This window comes from Corythoichthys intestinalis, chromosome 9 (assembly GCF_030265065.1).
Source record: "Corythoichthys intestinalis isolate RoL2023-P3 chromosome 9, ASM3026506v1, whole genome shotgun sequence".
NCBI lineage: Eukaryota > Metazoa > Chordata > Actinopteri > Syngnathiformes > Syngnathidae > Corythoichthys > Corythoichthys intestinalis.
In genome coordinates this window covers 18,589,861-18,606,873 of record NC_080403.1, presented here as the reverse complement: position 1 = coordinate 18,606,873, position 17,013 = coordinate 18,589,861, and the positions used below count along the sequence as shown (strand labels likewise).

Here is a 17,013-nt window from a genome sequence, read left to right as displayed (position 1 = left end):
CCCCACTGTGAAATATGGGGGTGGAAACCTCATGCTTTGGGGCTGCTTTTCAGCAAAGACAACAGGACAACTGTACTGTATATAGCGGAGATGAATGGTGAAATGTGTCGTCAGATTTTGATCCACAACCTCCTTCCCTCAGTCAGAGACTTGAAGGTAAGTCGTGGCTGGATCTTCGAACATTACACTGATCCGAAGCACACAGCCAAACTGACCAAGGAGTGGCTGCGTAAAAAGCATATCAAGGTTCTGGACTGGCCTATCTCCAGATCTCAATCCAATAGAAAATGTTTGGATGGAGCTGAAACTTCGTGTTTCTCAACGACAGCCCCGAAACCTGACAGATCTAGAGAAGATTTGTGTGGAAGAATAGGCCAAAATCCTTGTTTCCATATGTGAAAACCTGGAGAAGAATTACAGGAAGCATCTGACCTCTGTAATTGCAAACAAAGGCTTCTGCACTAAATATTGGCTATGATTTTTTCAGGGGAACAAATACTTAGGAACCCCAGTAAATTACAAGTAAATTATTGAAAAATCAAACAATGTGAGTTCCGGATTTTATTTTTATTTTTTTTATTAGATTTGGAGATTAGATTATAGATTATGTCTCTATAAGTGGAAATGCATCTGTGATTGAAATTTCACACCTCTACCTATTTGAAATTTCACACCTCTACCTATTTTCTAATTAGGTGAGTTTGCAAAATCACAAGGGGTGCAAATACTTCTCCTCCTCTCTGTATACCTAAAAAATTGCTGATATTTAATTTTTTTTTAAAATTACCATATTTCCTGGCAAAATCTAAAAAAGCAAAGATAGACATTTGTCATAATTATTTAGAATTGAAATGTTGATAGTTTTACTGTTTTCCAGTTTTAAACAATATGCCTACTAAATTAAATTTGTTTTGGAAATACAATATAATTTATATCTTCATTTCTAGCCATAATATCCAAAAGATTGTGTAGGTAGTAATTTTCCTTGCGCTAATTTGGACCGATTTTCGTTCCCAAAATTTCTATTAAAAAAAATATAAAATAACATAAAAATAAATAAATACCAAATATTTTAATTCAACTTTACTATCCACATTTTTAAATTGCTGATAAAATTGACTATATTGACTGTTTAAAGTAAATGAATCACAGTTGCTTTGAACATTAGCTATTACTTGACCACACAGTAATTTGGACATTTTAATACTTAGATAAAGACACATCAACACCCTTCCTGGTGTTTAATCGGCTGTAATGTTATTTGATAAATGAACATTAGCTGCCATTGACTGTGATAGACGTCATGTGCATGATCATTCAATTCAAACATCATATTTCTAAATCCCTAAACCAAAGACACGCAGTTGACATTAAAATTTACAAAAATGCCTAATATTGTTCTTTCAACAACAACAACAAAAAACCCGTCACAAATGATCGTGAAACCGTTCGGTGACATATGACGTCACCTAGCGCTAGTACTAGGCGCGTGCCCGCTATAAATACCGGCGGCGCGCTCGGTCTCGCGTGGAAGTCGGACGATGGCAGCTCCCAAGAAAGTGTGCGTGGTGGGCTCCGGAAACTGGTAATTTACTTTCCAAGTGTATTTCTTCTATGATATCAAAATTATCTGTATGAATCCATAATTTTGCTAAAGATTACAAACTATAATTGCTAAAATAACTGATAAAACTTCACACCTGCTGATTCACATGAAGGAGGTTATTTTATTTGAGTCATTTATAAATGAAAAGCTCGTGCTGTGGTATTTTTGTCATGTAGAGCTTCTAACTTTGACCTCTTTGACATTTCAAGTGTTGCCACTATTTGCTGCTCTGCCCATGTCTTAAGTTACAAAAACATTTTGTCACCTGGCAAGAGCAGGTTTGGTTAAAACAACACCCAACATTTAGAAGCGTCTCATTTTTATGTCACTAACTCAGAAAGTTTTTTGTTTTAGCTCCTATCATAAGCGTGACCAAGCACAATTCCTTACTAGTGCAGGAAATATGCCTGTGCCTTTCTTATGTAAACATACGTGATTTATAATAACACAAGGGCCCACCCAAAACACAGCGGCCTTTCCACTCACGTTTTAACTTGCGGATACTGCATTACTTTGACATATTGTCCAGTATATGGCGGAAAACACAGAAAAAACTGAAAAAGCAGTTTCCGCTCTTGCACTCCTATTTAAAAGAAACTGCTGTATTTTGAGCCAAAAGAACTGTTGTGTTTGATAGAACAATATGTCTATATGCTGCCATAGCAGATTCATGGCACATTAAGCCCCCAAACTATTTTTAATTTGTCAGTTTTACCCTGAAAACCCCCGTTTACAGACATCGCGCAACCGCCTTTGTTTCAACCCAACCATAAAACGAAGGTAATTATATTTATTATTCAAAATGTCTGTCATTTTTAGCTCTGAATCATTAATTGATGCCTAAGATTTCATTAAGAAAATACTATAAAAAATTATTCACTCGCATATTTTAAACTTATAAACAAATTACATCACAATGAAAAAAATGGTGTCTGTAAAAAAAAAAATCTACCTCATAACTATCACTTAATTGTATTTTTTTGTTACTGTCGCATTTTCTCCAAAATGTTAGATGATAAATAATCGATCCAAAGAAAAATTGAAAAAAAAAATGTAAAAAGTGTAAATATATCAAAAAGAAAATCTTGACTACTCCTTGATGTCTGCGATTTCTGCATCGCGACCCTTGTTATATTACCGCATTTCACCCATAAAATCCCCCCAAATTCCAGCTGTGGCCATTCACTGCTGTGTCTTGACACTCAGTGATACATGCTACATGGAGTTTTTGGATTGAAACAAGGTAAGTACGTGATAATATCTCGTTAAAGTCATGGTGTCTGTAATTCTGCTCTCATGTGCTCTCACCTCCAGATAGGGTTTTGCTGATTTAAAAACATTTTTTTCTACAATTTTTTCTTTCCCCAGAAAATTGAGATTTTAAGCTTTCTAATGATGTATCACACGTGCATATGGGACAATTTTGAAATTTGGCCAAATTGGGGGATTTTTCAGAGCGGAACTTCAAGTCACTTGAGTGTTTTCCGCCATATGGAATTTTACATGACTTAAAAGTAGAAACTGAAAGTCTAAAACACCTATTTTGATTTAAAGGAGAAATATGTAAGATATAGACTCCCATTATTCTTTTATTTCAAAAGACACTAAAGAATCATATTTTTTGGAGCTGCTACTTTTTTCCTTCATTTTGAATCCTGCGGCTTATAGTCCAGTGCGGCTTATTCGTTGATTTATTATTGTCATAAGACCGTCATAATTAGGGGTGTGACAAAATATCAAAATGGAGATATATTGTGATACTTTGTATCCCAAAACGTTATCGATAAGCTCCTGCCAAGAATCGAGATATCGTTTTAAAAAGGTGTCAATGTTTTTTTGTTGTTGTTTTTTTTTTTTTAAAAAGAACCATAAAGGTGCTACCAAAATCTTCCACCATAATAGTGTCTCAGTTAACTGTAAGGCTGCCATTGACGGTGCTCGACGTCCAATCTATTTAGACTGGGAACGTTCGTTCATTCAAAACCAGAGCATTCAGTCATTTGGTCCAATTTTCGGGGCATTTACAGGTCATTTGCTGTTCATTTTAGAACATTTATAGGTCATTTCCTGTTGAGTTTGAGTCACTGCCTATTCATTTGGGTGATTCCCAGGTCACGTCCTGTTCTGTAACTCAAAATAAACAGGAAGTTACCCATAAAATATCCCAAAATCAACAGGAGGTAACTGAAAATCAACAGATGAATGACCTTAAATGGACCAAAATTACCTCATTGCCTGGCATTGGCTGCCGCTGATGGCCATAAACGTTCAATCCGTTTAAAGTGAGTTCATTCGCTGCCACGCTCCCAGTTCAAATGGATTGGATGTCTACTAGTGATAAACTCGTTCCAATTCACAGCAGAATCTTGTTTTTCTGTTTATTAGTTGTTGGTCAGAAACAGAGGTTGCGCTAGACTTTTTCGTTGTCTGTCATTTTGACTGACAGTGTCATAAAAATCCGGTCATAATCTATTTTTACCCGTCACTTACATTTTTAAAATGATAATAATGACATAGTCAATAGTATTTATTTTTCATTCATTTTTAATTAATATTCTGTCCGAACAAGCTTAACAAGAGGCAAACAGACAGCGGAGTGCACCAATCAGCGACGGGCAGACGTGCCGTTAGCAAAGCGACGAGGGCAGGACGAGGGACTTGCGCGTGGAAGTAAACATACGAGGAGAACGGAGTTTATTCAACATGGGTAGCGCGAGACAGACTGTTGTCAATGTCTCGTGTCGATGTGTTTTAGCTCATTTAAAACTGAACTTACCGCGGATTGGAACATATTCTCGGCTCTCCCGTCGCCATCCGTGTTGATGTAGAGACGACTTTCGGCGCGCAAGAGTGACGTTGCTCGTGAAGAACACGTCACGCAAATAAACAAATCGGATTTGTAAATTGATTTTGTACCTACTCGAGAGGCTGTGTCCCAGACTTTTCTCTCAGTGTTTGAAAAATACAGGGAGAACAGTCTGGCCGTGCCAGGCAAACACTCAGTTGCCTTGACATTTTTCTGAGTAAGGCCAACGACGTCATGCATCAAGAGAGACAATAGCTAATTAATATGCTCACTCGCCAACTCGGGTGTGAATTGCAACCTGTCAAAATGACGGATGGACTTCAGTTTTTTCCGTCACCGTTTTAAAAAACCGGTCAACGACGGAAAATATTCGGTTAACGCGACCCCTGATCAGAAAATCATTCTAGGATATTCTACAAATGTATCGATAATCGTTGTATCCCCATATAATCAGATCATCGTTATCGTGAGCTTTGTCTCACAAATCGTATCGTGTCGTGAGGTACCAAGAGGTTCCCACTCTTACTCATGAGTGTCATGTCATAATTATGATTGTCTAGTGACAGTCTTTTGGTGCCACTGTCAAATAAAGTGTGACCAAATATCATAACTAGCAATTAATGAAACAACTTGAACAGTAACTGAAGAAATAATTAGCACAGAACATGAATTTTGATTGTCATTTACATCTGTAGCGCTGCAATGCATGCTAGGAGGCATGTTGGACAACAACAGAATTGACAGCAGGTGGCCGCAAAGGTTGACTATCTCCCCCAAGGGAGCAGTGATGGCCAAATGAAGCTTTTTGAAGCAACAAAGTTTTGCAGCCAATTGGTTCAAATCTTCATGGTGGTTCATTTGGTCTTATGACAGTTGTATGTTGCCACTGTCAAATAGACTGCTACTGGTTAATATATTTTGGTGTAAATATCCCATAATACAGTGAGGACAGCTGCGGCTTATAGTCCAGTGCAGTTTATCTATGAACAAATGGTGTTTTTGTGTCAAAATTTCTTGGGTGGCAGCTTATAGTCAGGTGTGCCTTATACTGTGAAAATGACAGTACTCTAACACAGTTCTCAATGGTAAAGCCTAGATTTTTAAAAATAGATTCTAGGCCAGTTTTTGTTGTTATTGTTCTGATTCTGTGTTTAGTCCGGATGTCCCGCCCTCCACCAATCAACCAATCACAAGACCAGTTTTGCGTCTGTTTTCAGGTTACCCGATTTGTATTTTTTTAAACCCTTACTGTGCACTCATTGGGTGCCATTGATGGCGCTAAACATCCAAATTTTAGCACCGTACAATGTCGCCACTAGGGGGTTCCAGGGGTGGCCACGGCCCCCCTATAAATTTGTTGGCTACTCCACTCGCTGGTTTAATGTTAGATTGTAGTCGTTTTGGTACTCAAAATGTTGACTGGATTGGTATGGACTATGCACATTAAATCATTAGTAACATTGAATATAACACAATACACCAAAGTATATCAGTAGGCGAGTCCTTAAGTCTTTGTGATAGTTTTCTTCTGGCCTTTTTACTTCTATAACATAATAAAAACCTGAAATTATGGCTTTTAGTTTTGGTGTGCCACCCCAAGATTTTAAGTGGTCCCATCTGGCCACCCCTATGAAAAATTTCTTGAGGTGGCACCCGCACCGTAACATAACTATTCACAGCCAGTCTGTCCATGTCCACTCAAATCCGCTCAAGCTGCTCACTTACACACAGTGAGTTGCCACAGCAACTGTTTAACAAGTTAAACGATGATTGACGCATGCGGTACTATGAAGTTCACCTCTCTGGCAAGTTCAAACGTTAAACGTCTGTCAATCATCGTTAACTTTAATAAGCAACTCCAGTGCAAAGAGAGGGAGGGAGCGAGTGTGAGACTACGCGATTGGCTCGGGACAGCTCATTTGTATTTTGTTTTCTTTAAATTGAAAAAAAAAAAATCTGCAATGGACTGAGGGCGGGAAATTTAAAGCGCGAAGCGCGAAGTTACGAGGGATCACTGTATTGTGCGTTTCAATATTTTGATCCTGGTTGCAATACCCTTTTTGGCCAGCAATCGTATGTTTGGCTCCTTTAAATAACTCCGTTTTGCTGCGATTAACTGCGGACCAGTTCAGGGTGTACGCCACCCCCTGCCCATAGTTAGTTAGGATAGGCTCTAGCACGCCCGCAACGCTCGTAAGGATTGGCAGTACAGAAGATGAATAAATTAATAACTCAGTTTCGGTAGTACTACTGAAACTACTGTTTCAGTAGGATACTACAGTAGTACTACTGAAACTACTGTTTCAATAGGGAACTACAGTAGTACTACTGAAACTAGTGTTTCAGTAGGGCATTACAGTAGTACTACGGACTACTGACTGCCATTGAGGGTGATTCGTCCGAAGGGTACAGTAGGGTACTTCAGTAGTACTACTGAAACTACTGTTTCAGTAGTACTACTGACTGCCATTGAGAGTGATTCGTCAATGGCATTAAAAGACAATTATGTTATTCATAAACTCGCAGGGGCTCAGCCATCGCCAAAATAGTAGGCGCCAATGCAGCTGCCAACCCCAAGTTTGACAGTGTGGTCAACATGTGGGTCTTCGAGGAGATGGTTGACGGCCGCAAGCTCACGGAAATCATCAACACGGACCACGAGAATGTGAAGTACCTGCGCGGGCACAAGCTTCCTCCAAACGTGGTGGCTGTCCCCGACCTGGTGGAGTCAGTCAAGGGTGCTGACATCCTCATGTTCGTGGTCCCCCACCAGTTCATCATCCGTGTGTGCGACACCATCAAGGGCCACATCAAGAAGGACGCCCACGGTGTGTCGCTTATTAAGGTACGCTGGCTCGGTTTCGATCTGGAATAGCCTCTGTTCATCATGGGTATCTTCAGGGAGTGGACGCCGGTCCGGAGGGTCTAAAACTGATATCCGAGGTCATCCGAGGGAAGCTTGGTATCGGTATGTCGGTTCTGATGGGCGCCAACATTGCTAGCGAGGTGGCAGAGGACAAGTTCTGCGAGACCACGATAGGTACGATGATCAGTTCAGACCTTGATGGTCTTGAAATGTTTTAGTGTCATCTTGGTCACTGCATTTCTTGGTCATGGTCTTGTCTCGGTCTCATCTCTGTCCCTGCGTTTATCATTCTTGTCTCGGTCTCTGCCTTTCTCAGTTGTGGTCTTGTTTCTGTCTCATCTTGGTATTTCTCTTGGTCTTTATATGGTCTCAGTCTAAACTTGCAAATGTCTTTGTCTTGTCCTGGTCTCAGTGAGTTCTGTTCTCAGTTAGTCTTGGTCTCGGATAGTGTGGTCTTGAAAACAACACTGGTAGTAGATATGTAGGGTAGGTCTGCACCTAACTTATTATTTTAATATTCGATTAATCAGACGATGAATTAAACGAAAATGTCAATTTGAGGGGGGTAATTTTTTGTATGTTGCCTTAAAAAAATTTTTTTTTTTTTTTTTTTTTTTGGTGCTACGAGTTAACCACACTAGCGTTGCGATCAACTGGTCGATCGCGATCGACGTAATCTATACCCCTGTTCTAAGCTGTTATATGAATGGGTTTATGTGTGTGGTTTCCTCATAAAAAGAAATGAGACAACTTTACTATCCAACTATAACTCAAGTGATAATATGCTTCTCCAAAACACAATACAAACAGACACTTAGGACACTGATTAGCATAATCGTTAACGAGCTCAGCTTTCCCTGCTAAGTAGTATCGTCTCATCAACAAAGAATAGAAACAATTCAATTGGCTTCATTTTCTTACCTGTGACGGAGGCACAGTGGCTCTACCAACACAAAATACAATCTAACTCTCGACACTTCGTAATACTGTATTATTGATCCAGCAACTCAACCTGAGTGTAGCAGTGAACTCCCTCTCTAATCACTAGGAGGCGCAGCCTCACATTACACGCAAGCAAGGACCCAAACTGGACTGTTCATAGCTGTGGGCAAAAATCAATTATCAAATTCATTGGCAACTAACTTATTAATCAATTTTAATTGATAAGTTGATGCAGTCTTAATCAAGGGTAATCCTGATTTTTTTTTGTGGGGTGGCAAGGTTGCAAGGACGTAGCGCACGGACCCATCCTGAAGGAACTGATGCAGACCCCCAACTTCCGGGTGACGGTGGTCCAAGAGTCTGACGTTGTGGAGATCTGCGGGGCACTCAAGGTTTGTGAAACTGAATACCGATCTGGGAAAGCTGAAGAAGTATATCGCATGATTTCCTTTTCTCGCAGAACATCGTAGCAGTAGGCGCAGGCTTCTGCGACGGCCTCGGTTTTGGCGACAACACCAAGGCGGCCGTGATCCGTCTGGGTCTGATGGAGATGATCGCCTTTGCCAAGGTCTTCTGCGTCGACGGTCCTGTCTCGGCCAGCACTTTCTTGGAGAGCTGCGGCGTCGCCGACCTCATCACCACCTGCTACGGCGGCCGCAACCGCAAGATCGGGGAAGAGTTTGCCAAAACTGGAAAAGTTAGTTATCGCCTTTCGATCCTGACCTGTTTGAGTCCGCGCTGGTCTGAATGTGAATCATCTTTGTGTTCAGACCATCGAACAGCTGGAGAAGGAACTCCTGAATGGTCAAAAACTTCAAGGTCCGGCCACCGCAACGGAGGTCCACCAAATCCTGAAGCAGAAAAACATGGTGGCCAAGTGAGTCCAATGTCCAATTTTTGAATCCGTTTTTACAGAAAACATAAAAAGTTTGATGAATAAACTGAAAGTTAAAACTTCACCCTCATGATTCTCTCCGTTCCTCAGGTTCCCTCTTTTCACCGCCGTCCAGCAGATCTGCTTCGACGGCCACCCGGTCGCAGAATTCATCAGCTGCCTGCAGAACCACCCCGAGCACATGTAACGGACGAATCGTCCATTTAAGACTTCTGATTACGCCGCTACACGTTATATGAGCAGGAGGACAAAAGGCGGGCAAGGTGACAGTCTCTCTTGCCAGTTCGTCTTCTTCCATCCGAGAGCCGGCGTTAAACCGCTTTTATCATATCACGTAACGCCGCAGCCTTTCAATAGAAAAGGCCGCACGTCGTTGAAATCAGTCGTCCAAAGAATGAACACAGTCCCACAAAACTAAAAGTTAATACATTTCGGAAGACATTTCAATGCTTTTCTGAGGTAATAACAAAGAGTGCCTTAGGTTATCGGTCCTTGATTTCATAATTTATTCAGGAATAAATCTTGACAACTCTGGACTTTTAATTTGTGCGTGTTTTCACTGAGCTTCCATAAGGAATACTGCTGTAACCAGATCTGGGATCAGTTGAGGATAAGGGTTACCAGTCTATAAATGTTTCACCTTTACCATTTTCTAGATGGGTCACAATGTGGCCAAGTGTATTCCTCACACTAACTCGGGCTTCCTCTCTCATACCAAAAACTTGCATTTTACCATAACCCTTTCATGCAAGAGTTAGGATTTTTTTTAAACCCTTATACAACACATATTTAGCTCTTTGGCTGCCATTGACGGGGCTAGGCCAATTCATTGTGTGTTGTCAGTGCCACTGAAATGTGCATTTGCACCCAGTCGTCCCAGTTTGAATGACTTGGACGCATATCCTTGTCAATGGCAGGCAATGAGTTACATGCTATAAAAAAAATTAAAAATATAACTTAAGAGTGTTACTTGAGGCCGTAAACAGTGTGTATTTGTGATTTTATTCATTTTAATTTCATTAATTTAATTTTTATTAATTTTTTTAATTCATTTATAAATGTATTCATAATTATGAAATATGTAAAAATACAATAATGGTTAATGATCGAGAAAAATAATATAGTAATAATTGCTAATATATTTTTTAATGACCAAAACTAGTCCATGGCCTTAGTTGTATATATATATATATATATATATATATATATATATATATATATATATATATATGTATATATTTTTTCCCCCCAACACGTTCATAGACAAATTATGATTTAAATAATTATTTTTTTTTTTTTTGACTTTGAACGTTTTTTATAATATTGAAATAGGACATGGGTCCCAAATTGTGGCCCAGGGGATAATATTTTACGGCCCCCAGTTGACATCCAATTGTAGTAATAGTCTTGTCCAAATGTATTTTTCAAAAGGCAATAAAAATAAAGACAGTATGAATATTTTTAAGTAAAAATAATGAATTAAATGAAAGATCTCTTTTGGGGAAAATACCAATTATTTAAACAGTAATAGATTAAAAAAAAGAATTAAAAAAAAACAAAACAAAAAAAAGTAATAAAAACAAATAATACAAAATAAACATAATACTAAACAGAATTTAAAAAATATATTTAAAAAATAATACAAATTGTGATTTAAAAGAAAGAATAAAGACAAATTTAAATAAGTATGGCCTGTGCATATTCTGTTCTGGGAATTTTGTTTATCTGATTTTTTTGTTTTGTTTTGTTTTGTTTTATTAATCTCATGTGACATATCGCATCGGCTGCCATTGACGGCACCAGACAGCCAACCAAATCCTGTAATGGGCTGGAAGCGATCTACCTGCCCCTCCCAGTTGAAATGCTCAATTAGGCTCGAGCGTATGACGTGGCACTCGCGAGGTTTCCGCTGCTATCGCCATTTTGGAAGCGGGAAACATAAACAGTATGGCATTTCAACACAGGTCGCTCTTTAAAAATGGCTGGAAATTATTGTGCGGTAAAGAATTGCAACAACTGATCGAATAGAAAGGAGAATGTACAGCTCGACGGAACACCATTGAGTTTCTTCCGGATCCCTACATGGAGAAAAGGCGAGGGGAAAGGTCATATCTGAACTTACCAAACGTCGAAGAATGGCATGGGTGGCCTCGATCAGAAGGAAGGGCATAACGTTTGATTCTCCAGTTACACACAGAGTTTGCTCTATGCACTTCCACTCCGGTAAGTTAATTTCGTTTGTATACGCAAATTTCGGTAACTTTATGCCCTAAGTCAGCCTGTTGTTAGCTATAGCTACAGCTAAACAACTAGCATGCATACATGTGCATTGTCTTCATAAGACATAATTCCTGTCGTTGCTAAATGAAAAAGCTGTAATATTTTGACGTGAGAGAGTGGCAAAGAATTTGTACACAGGCTACATTTTCTGCAACAATAAAATTGTATATCCGTGGTCACAGACTAATGTAAACACACATTGCCTACCTTTGCTAGAAAGATGGTGTTGCCGTTTGCTATGGTCATAATGTGCAGATCCTGCACCCATCCGCAGCAAAACTGTTCGTATCTTTGTAGCGATTTGTAGTTTCGGAATTGCTGATGAGTGTAGTAACTTACACCAAACACTAAATACTGCATGATGTCCATTTCGCGTAGTGGTGGAAGCTTGTCGACATCTTTATTCCATTTGTGTTCGGCTTGCTCGTAAGGGTCAACATTGTTCACATCCTTAAAATTGCTCACATATCTGTCCTTTGCCGTGGTAACAAGTTTGTCTCTGTATCGAACTGGCAAGTTTTCCTTACTTTTTTCCATCTTTGGCACTCGTAGTTGAATTGTATTTGCGTTAAGTTTAAATGTCCCGTGATGCAGACGTGCTTCCGAAATGGCTGTGTTGTCGCAAATCTCGCATGATCCCGTGCTGCTGTGACGTAAACGCTCGAGCCTAATACTATCCACTTAATTTTAATGTTTTGACCATTGTCCTTGAAAGGGTTAAACCATATGCGGAGATTAAGGGGGGCCTAGCATAGCCCCCCCCCCCCCCCCCCCCCGGTGGCCTAAAATATCATCGCATATAATTGACTTTCCAATATATGAATTTAAAATTAAGACTTTGCCGGTAAAATGTTGTCTATAAAAGTTGTAAAGCAATAAAACAAACAAAAATGAATGAAATGAACAAAAAAAACATTTTTTTTTATAATGGGTCAAAATTATTTTTCAAATAGATCATGTGACTGGCACCTTAGAGATGGTCATTTGCTTTGAGTAGCCCCCCAAAAAAACAAAAAAAAAACACCTATGGACAGAAGAGGAAAGATGGATACACGTAATTTTTTTAAACCTAAGCTTTCAAAAGCGACAACAACTACTGAGCGAGAACCAAGGATTGAAGATGTGGTCCATGAAACGTAGGAGAGCACCGCCAAAATGGTGAGCGAAGTTTCAGTTTGCTCCACTAAAGACGTTAACCCTAAAAAATGATGGGAAACAAAAAAACGCTTATTTTCAAAGTATAAATGTTCCTGGCTGGAATATTCAGTCAAAACGGGTGTGGCATCTACTTTTCCACTAGGTAAGACAGAAAAACGCCACACACACACACACACAGCTGAGATGCCTGTATGTCTGCGCATGTGCTAAGCTACTATCCGTGCATATATCTTGTAAACTGATTTTATTGCTGACACTGCGTTTCGGGGTCATCAACATTTTTGCTCCCCTGCCACAAAAGTCAAACGCCGCCAATGGGTTAAACAAAGATCTTAAAACGTCCGTAAGTCTGACTATTTGAAGGCCCCCAGAGAGGATGGATGTTACATAACCTTGCACTTCACTTTAGAATTTGAATCGCTCCTAAAGAATCCTTTGCATATCTTTTGAGTCAACCGACCAGCAAGATTTCTAAGTATAGCTTCTCCACGCAAAAGGGTAAATGTCCAGCTATATTTAGACAGAGCTGCAAGAGCAACATATATTATATTGAAATGTGAATATATGATACCAAAGCCAGGCGTTGGAACCCCTTATTTTTGTGTTTAAAATGCCTGTAATCCTCGAGGCAACGACTACAAACGAGAAAAGCAAGAACTGACTTTGCCAGGGGATAATTTTTGCAATTCTGCCATTTCAATAGATGGCCACTTGGAGGCAATGTCGTGCCGCAAACAGGAGCGCATCATTCCTGCCACCTGAAACTAACTTTGATGTGTAGCCTTTGTTAAATATCACATCATGGGCGTCACGGTGTACAAAGTGGTGTCGTGTTATTTCGTGGGGAAATAAATCAAGAAGAATCACCCGAGGAGGTTAAAAAAAAGTCGAGTCGCACTTCCTCAGTTTTCATCGCGAAAGTAGCGACCTGTTAAGTTAAACGACGGCGACAGAGAAGCGGCACGAAAGTGGAGTCTTCAAGGTAACAAGCCTTGTTGTATATTAAGCGAGTGCGCGTTGTTAAACTTCGTCAAAATTTTCAGGAACTGGCAATACTCCTCCAATGTTGAAATTTAAAAGCAATTTCAAGTCAAAATGCTAAACTAACAATGTCGTTCTTTTACACATCGGGCTTCGGAGTTTAATTTTGGAAGCCCAGCCGGAACTACATCCCTGACAACACGGCGAACTTGCCAACTGCCCACATTGGCTGAGGCGGCGCCGAGCAAAAGGAAGAAGGCGCCTACAACAAACTTGAATTTTTTTTTTTTTTTTTTCCATAAATAATAGTCCGTTTCTGGTTTTCATCTTGGTGGACACTGACACGGAGGGATAATGGCTGCTTTTTCAGCCTGGTTCTGGAACGAGAAGTTCTGGTTGCCGTACAATGTGACCTGGGCGGACCTCGCCGACCAGGCTCCCGGAGTGCAGTATCCCAAAGTTGGACACTTGTTGGCCGCCTTCCCGCTGGCCGTGGGAATATTCGCCGTCAGGATGCTCTTTGAGAGGTTCGTATGAGGCAGACAATTTTCATTAAATGGCCAAATAATTCACCCAGTTGGCCGCTATTTTAACAGTCAGCTCGTAAGTGCCACGACACTACTCTTTTACTTTGATGTCCACCTGCCTCTTCGCCCTAATGACATCTCTCTTTCAAATAAAGTCCTAAACGAGAATTATTTGTTGACGTTTGACTCCTAGCATAACATGTCAAATAACACCACATGGTATCATCCATTTCATCGCGGTCCTTTTGGGTCCGCGCCCCTCTAATTGGAACAAGATAAAATGTATCCAGTTTTCTGGAAATATTGATTAAAATTAGGCAAACATACTCAGCATGTATCTAAAATGTAGTACTCGAAGATACGAGCTGTCATTCGGCTGCTGTAGCTTTTTGTTTTGACTTACGAGCACAAACTTGAACCATTTACCAAATAAACTGTTCAAGGCTAAAAAAAAATAAAGATCTTTACCGTCAATAGGGAAATCGGTCCCGATCACGTCGTTTGCAGCTGTTCGATATCAGGTTAAAAATATATAGGCCTGTATATTTTTTAAGTATTAACTCATTGGCTGCCATTGCCCTCCCAGTTAAAGTGGATTGGACGTCTATTTGTCATCAGTAGGTGTTTTTAATATCAATTCCCCTCTTTTATTAACCACAACACAAACTTAATGACCAGAGCTTTCAGTGAATGTGTTAAAGTCCCTCTGACTCAATAAAAAAAATCTTAAATAGAAGTATTATTTGAATCAAAGCATATTTTGAGATGATTCAACTATATAAAACAATTTGGTAAAGCGCAGATGACGAGAAAAATGAGTGTTTTAATCTGCTGTTTAGCCCCGCCTGTCATTATAGCACTCGAGCACCTCCATCTGGGTGATGACGTTGGCAGAGTAACCATTTCAGCTGATTTAGAATTCAGCCCATTGAGGGGGGAGATTCAGAACGAGGAAAATAAGAGAGCAGCAAAATGTCATCATTGTTTTAATCCCTCTAATCCAATAATTGTACAGGATATTATTTTTATCCGAGTATTTTTTCCCAATTGCTAAATAAATTGTATGGTCGTGACAAATAACAGTCTTGTGCTAAATGGAATTTGAAATATTAAAAATGCATTTATTCAGCACGACAGGGCTAAATTACTGCATAATGGTAAAAACTAGTGTTGCACCGATACCATTTTTTAGTCCCGATACCGATACCTAGCTGTGCAGTATCGGCCGATACCGATATCATACCGATACCACCCCGTTTATATACAGTGGGGAGAACAAGTATTTGATACACTGCCAATGGGAAAACCCATTGGCAGTGTATCTTCAGTAAAAACTGCAGACTTCTTAAACCTCCTGAACGGTATTTTATGCCACTTGAGTTAGTCCAGCTTTTGTCATTTCCCTGCCCCGGCTTTGGAGACAAAACAGGAGGCGTGACAGCTAGGCGACATGCTAACCCAAACCGAGCGGCTTTTCCAAGTCTTTTCCTCGCCTTTCGAAAACGAAAAATCATACAAAACTACATGAACTCATGTCACACACGGTGGCGGGGTTGATTGTCTTCACCGATTAGCCAGCCCCTGGTGGTGAGCAAGTTTCAGCTCGTTGTTCTGCTGCGGCCCCGGGAGGCACGCAATGCTCGTCGCCGGGGACGCAGAGGGGAGCAAATGCCAAAATTGGCGCATTCTGGGTGGACAAACTGGCCAACGTCGGAGCGTGCTGCAGCCCGAGCCCAAGCAGAGTTTAGTGCTCTATAGGGGGGGACGCGAGGAGGGTCAAGGGAGGTCGAAGTCTCGACACAATTGAGAACCGGAGATGAAAGCGGGGGGCTGTCCGAGCTCAGGCGCTTATCGGAGGGCGACCATGGTGTGCGACAAGCCGCCGGTTGTCGACAGAGTGTCCTGCTCGGTGGACAGGGAGCATTGTCACCCACAAAATGCAAGACTAGCTTATTAAAATGTTTGCCATGATCCCAGTATTTGACATAACATAAAACACGTAGCTCACTCAGTCATCCGTCCAAGTCTCTTGATTGTCGCAATTCGCAGTGAACAGTATCTTTTGGAAATCCAAAAAGTCTCACACCACTCTCTCTGGTGTAGCAACAAAAGCCTGCAGCACAATGGGCTGGCATGCCGCAAAAAATTTAAAAAATTAATCCGCAAAATCAGCCGAATCCGCAGTCCTTTTGCGTACGATAGTAATGGCTTTGTTCTGAAGATGATTAGTCTGCTAACGTCACATTTGCCTTCTTCCTCAATCTGAGACAGTGGCCGGAAGTCTCTCATTTTCATAGTGCGGGATTCAAATAATTGAATAAATCTATCGATCGCTTCCACACACATCCAAGCGTTCCATTTCATTCAGGGGCATAAAAAAAAAACGAGTGTAATATGAAATAAACATGCTTTTTTGTGTCACAGGCACTTTAAGTTAATGATAACTTTTCAATAGACGTCCACTGGAGTGAGACCACTGTCCCTGAAAGAGTTAATCCAATGCTTCATGGTTTTATTAACATTTTGCTAGTAGGATATTTTGATTTGCTTTTGTTTTTACAGAAGGGCGAAAAATCGCTCACATTGTCATTCCATCTTTTTTTCCACCGTAACAACAACAACAATAATCACAATAACATCAACGATTAAATTATTTATTGCCTCTAGAAGCACATGTTGTGTTCAAGGAAGCTTGGCTATTACGTGATGAATTGACATCCAACAACAACAACAACATGTGTTGGTGCCACATGTTTGTAAGCTTGTCAGTAGACATATCCTTAAGGCTTTTTTAAAAAATGATTTGTATTTAACAATACCGGAAATTAAGTTTGCAAGCTCTCCCTGATTAATTCTTGTCACTTGTTATTACTTTTTGTGGTAATTATGTGAACTGATTTTATTGCCATTCTGTGCTGACCTCATATTTCACAATAAAGATAAGGCCTTAAT

At 40.1% G+C, this 17,013-nt stretch overlaps 2 protein-coding genes across 5 annotated transcripts in view; both read left to right on the top strand.

Moving 5' to 3' along the window:
• Positions 1-1,522: 1,522 nt before the first annotated feature.
• On the top strand, positions 1,523-10,092 carry LOC130921867 (glycerol-3-phosphate dehydrogenase [NAD(+)], cytoplasmic-like). Its single transcript, XM_057846208.1, has 7 exons — positions 1,523-1,585; positions 6,939-7,257; positions 7,314-7,452; positions 8,500-8,612; positions 8,681-8,917; positions 8,991-9,097; positions 9,206-10,092. Exons 1-7 carry the CDS (start codon positions 1,542-1,544, stop codon positions 9,300-9,302), a joined length of 1,056 nt encoding a protein of 351 aa, XP_057702191.1. The 5' UTR covers positions 1,523-1,541; the 3' UTR covers positions 9,303-10,092.
• A 3,243-nt stretch (positions 10,093-13,335) lies between these two features.
• The window catches only part of cers5 (ceramide synthase 5), a 39,917-nt gene continuing 36,239 nt past the window's right edge, over positions 13,336-17,013 (top strand). Inside the window, exons 1-2 of one of the 4 annotated variants that reach the window (XM_057845671.1) lie at positions 13,337-13,535; positions 13,844-14,061. In XM_057845671.1, the coding sequence (XP_057701654.1) occupies positions 13,889-14,061 (173 nt within the window). In that variant the 5' untranslated portion in view covers positions 13,337-13,535; positions 13,844-13,888. Of the gene's footprint in view, positions 14,062-17,013 lie in introns of all 4 variants that reach the window. The other 3 variants (XM_057845672.1, XM_057845674.1, XM_057845670.1) reach the window with 3 other exon arrangements.

Excerpts from the sequence above, each read along its gene's own strand:
- LOC130921867 (XM_057846208.1), top strand. The coding sequence starts at position 1,542 with ATGGCAGCTCCCAAGAAAGTGTGCGTGGTGGGCTCCGGAAACTG. Across the intron at positions 8,613-8,680 it reads AGATCTGCGGGGCACTCAAG|AACATCGTAGCAGTAGGCGC; the intron begins GTTTGTGAAACT and ends CTTTTCTCGCAG. Across the intron at positions 8,918-8,990 it reads AGTTTGCCAAAACTGGAAAA|ACCATCGAACAGCTGGAGAA; the intron begins GTTAGTTATCGC and ends CTTTGTGTTCAG.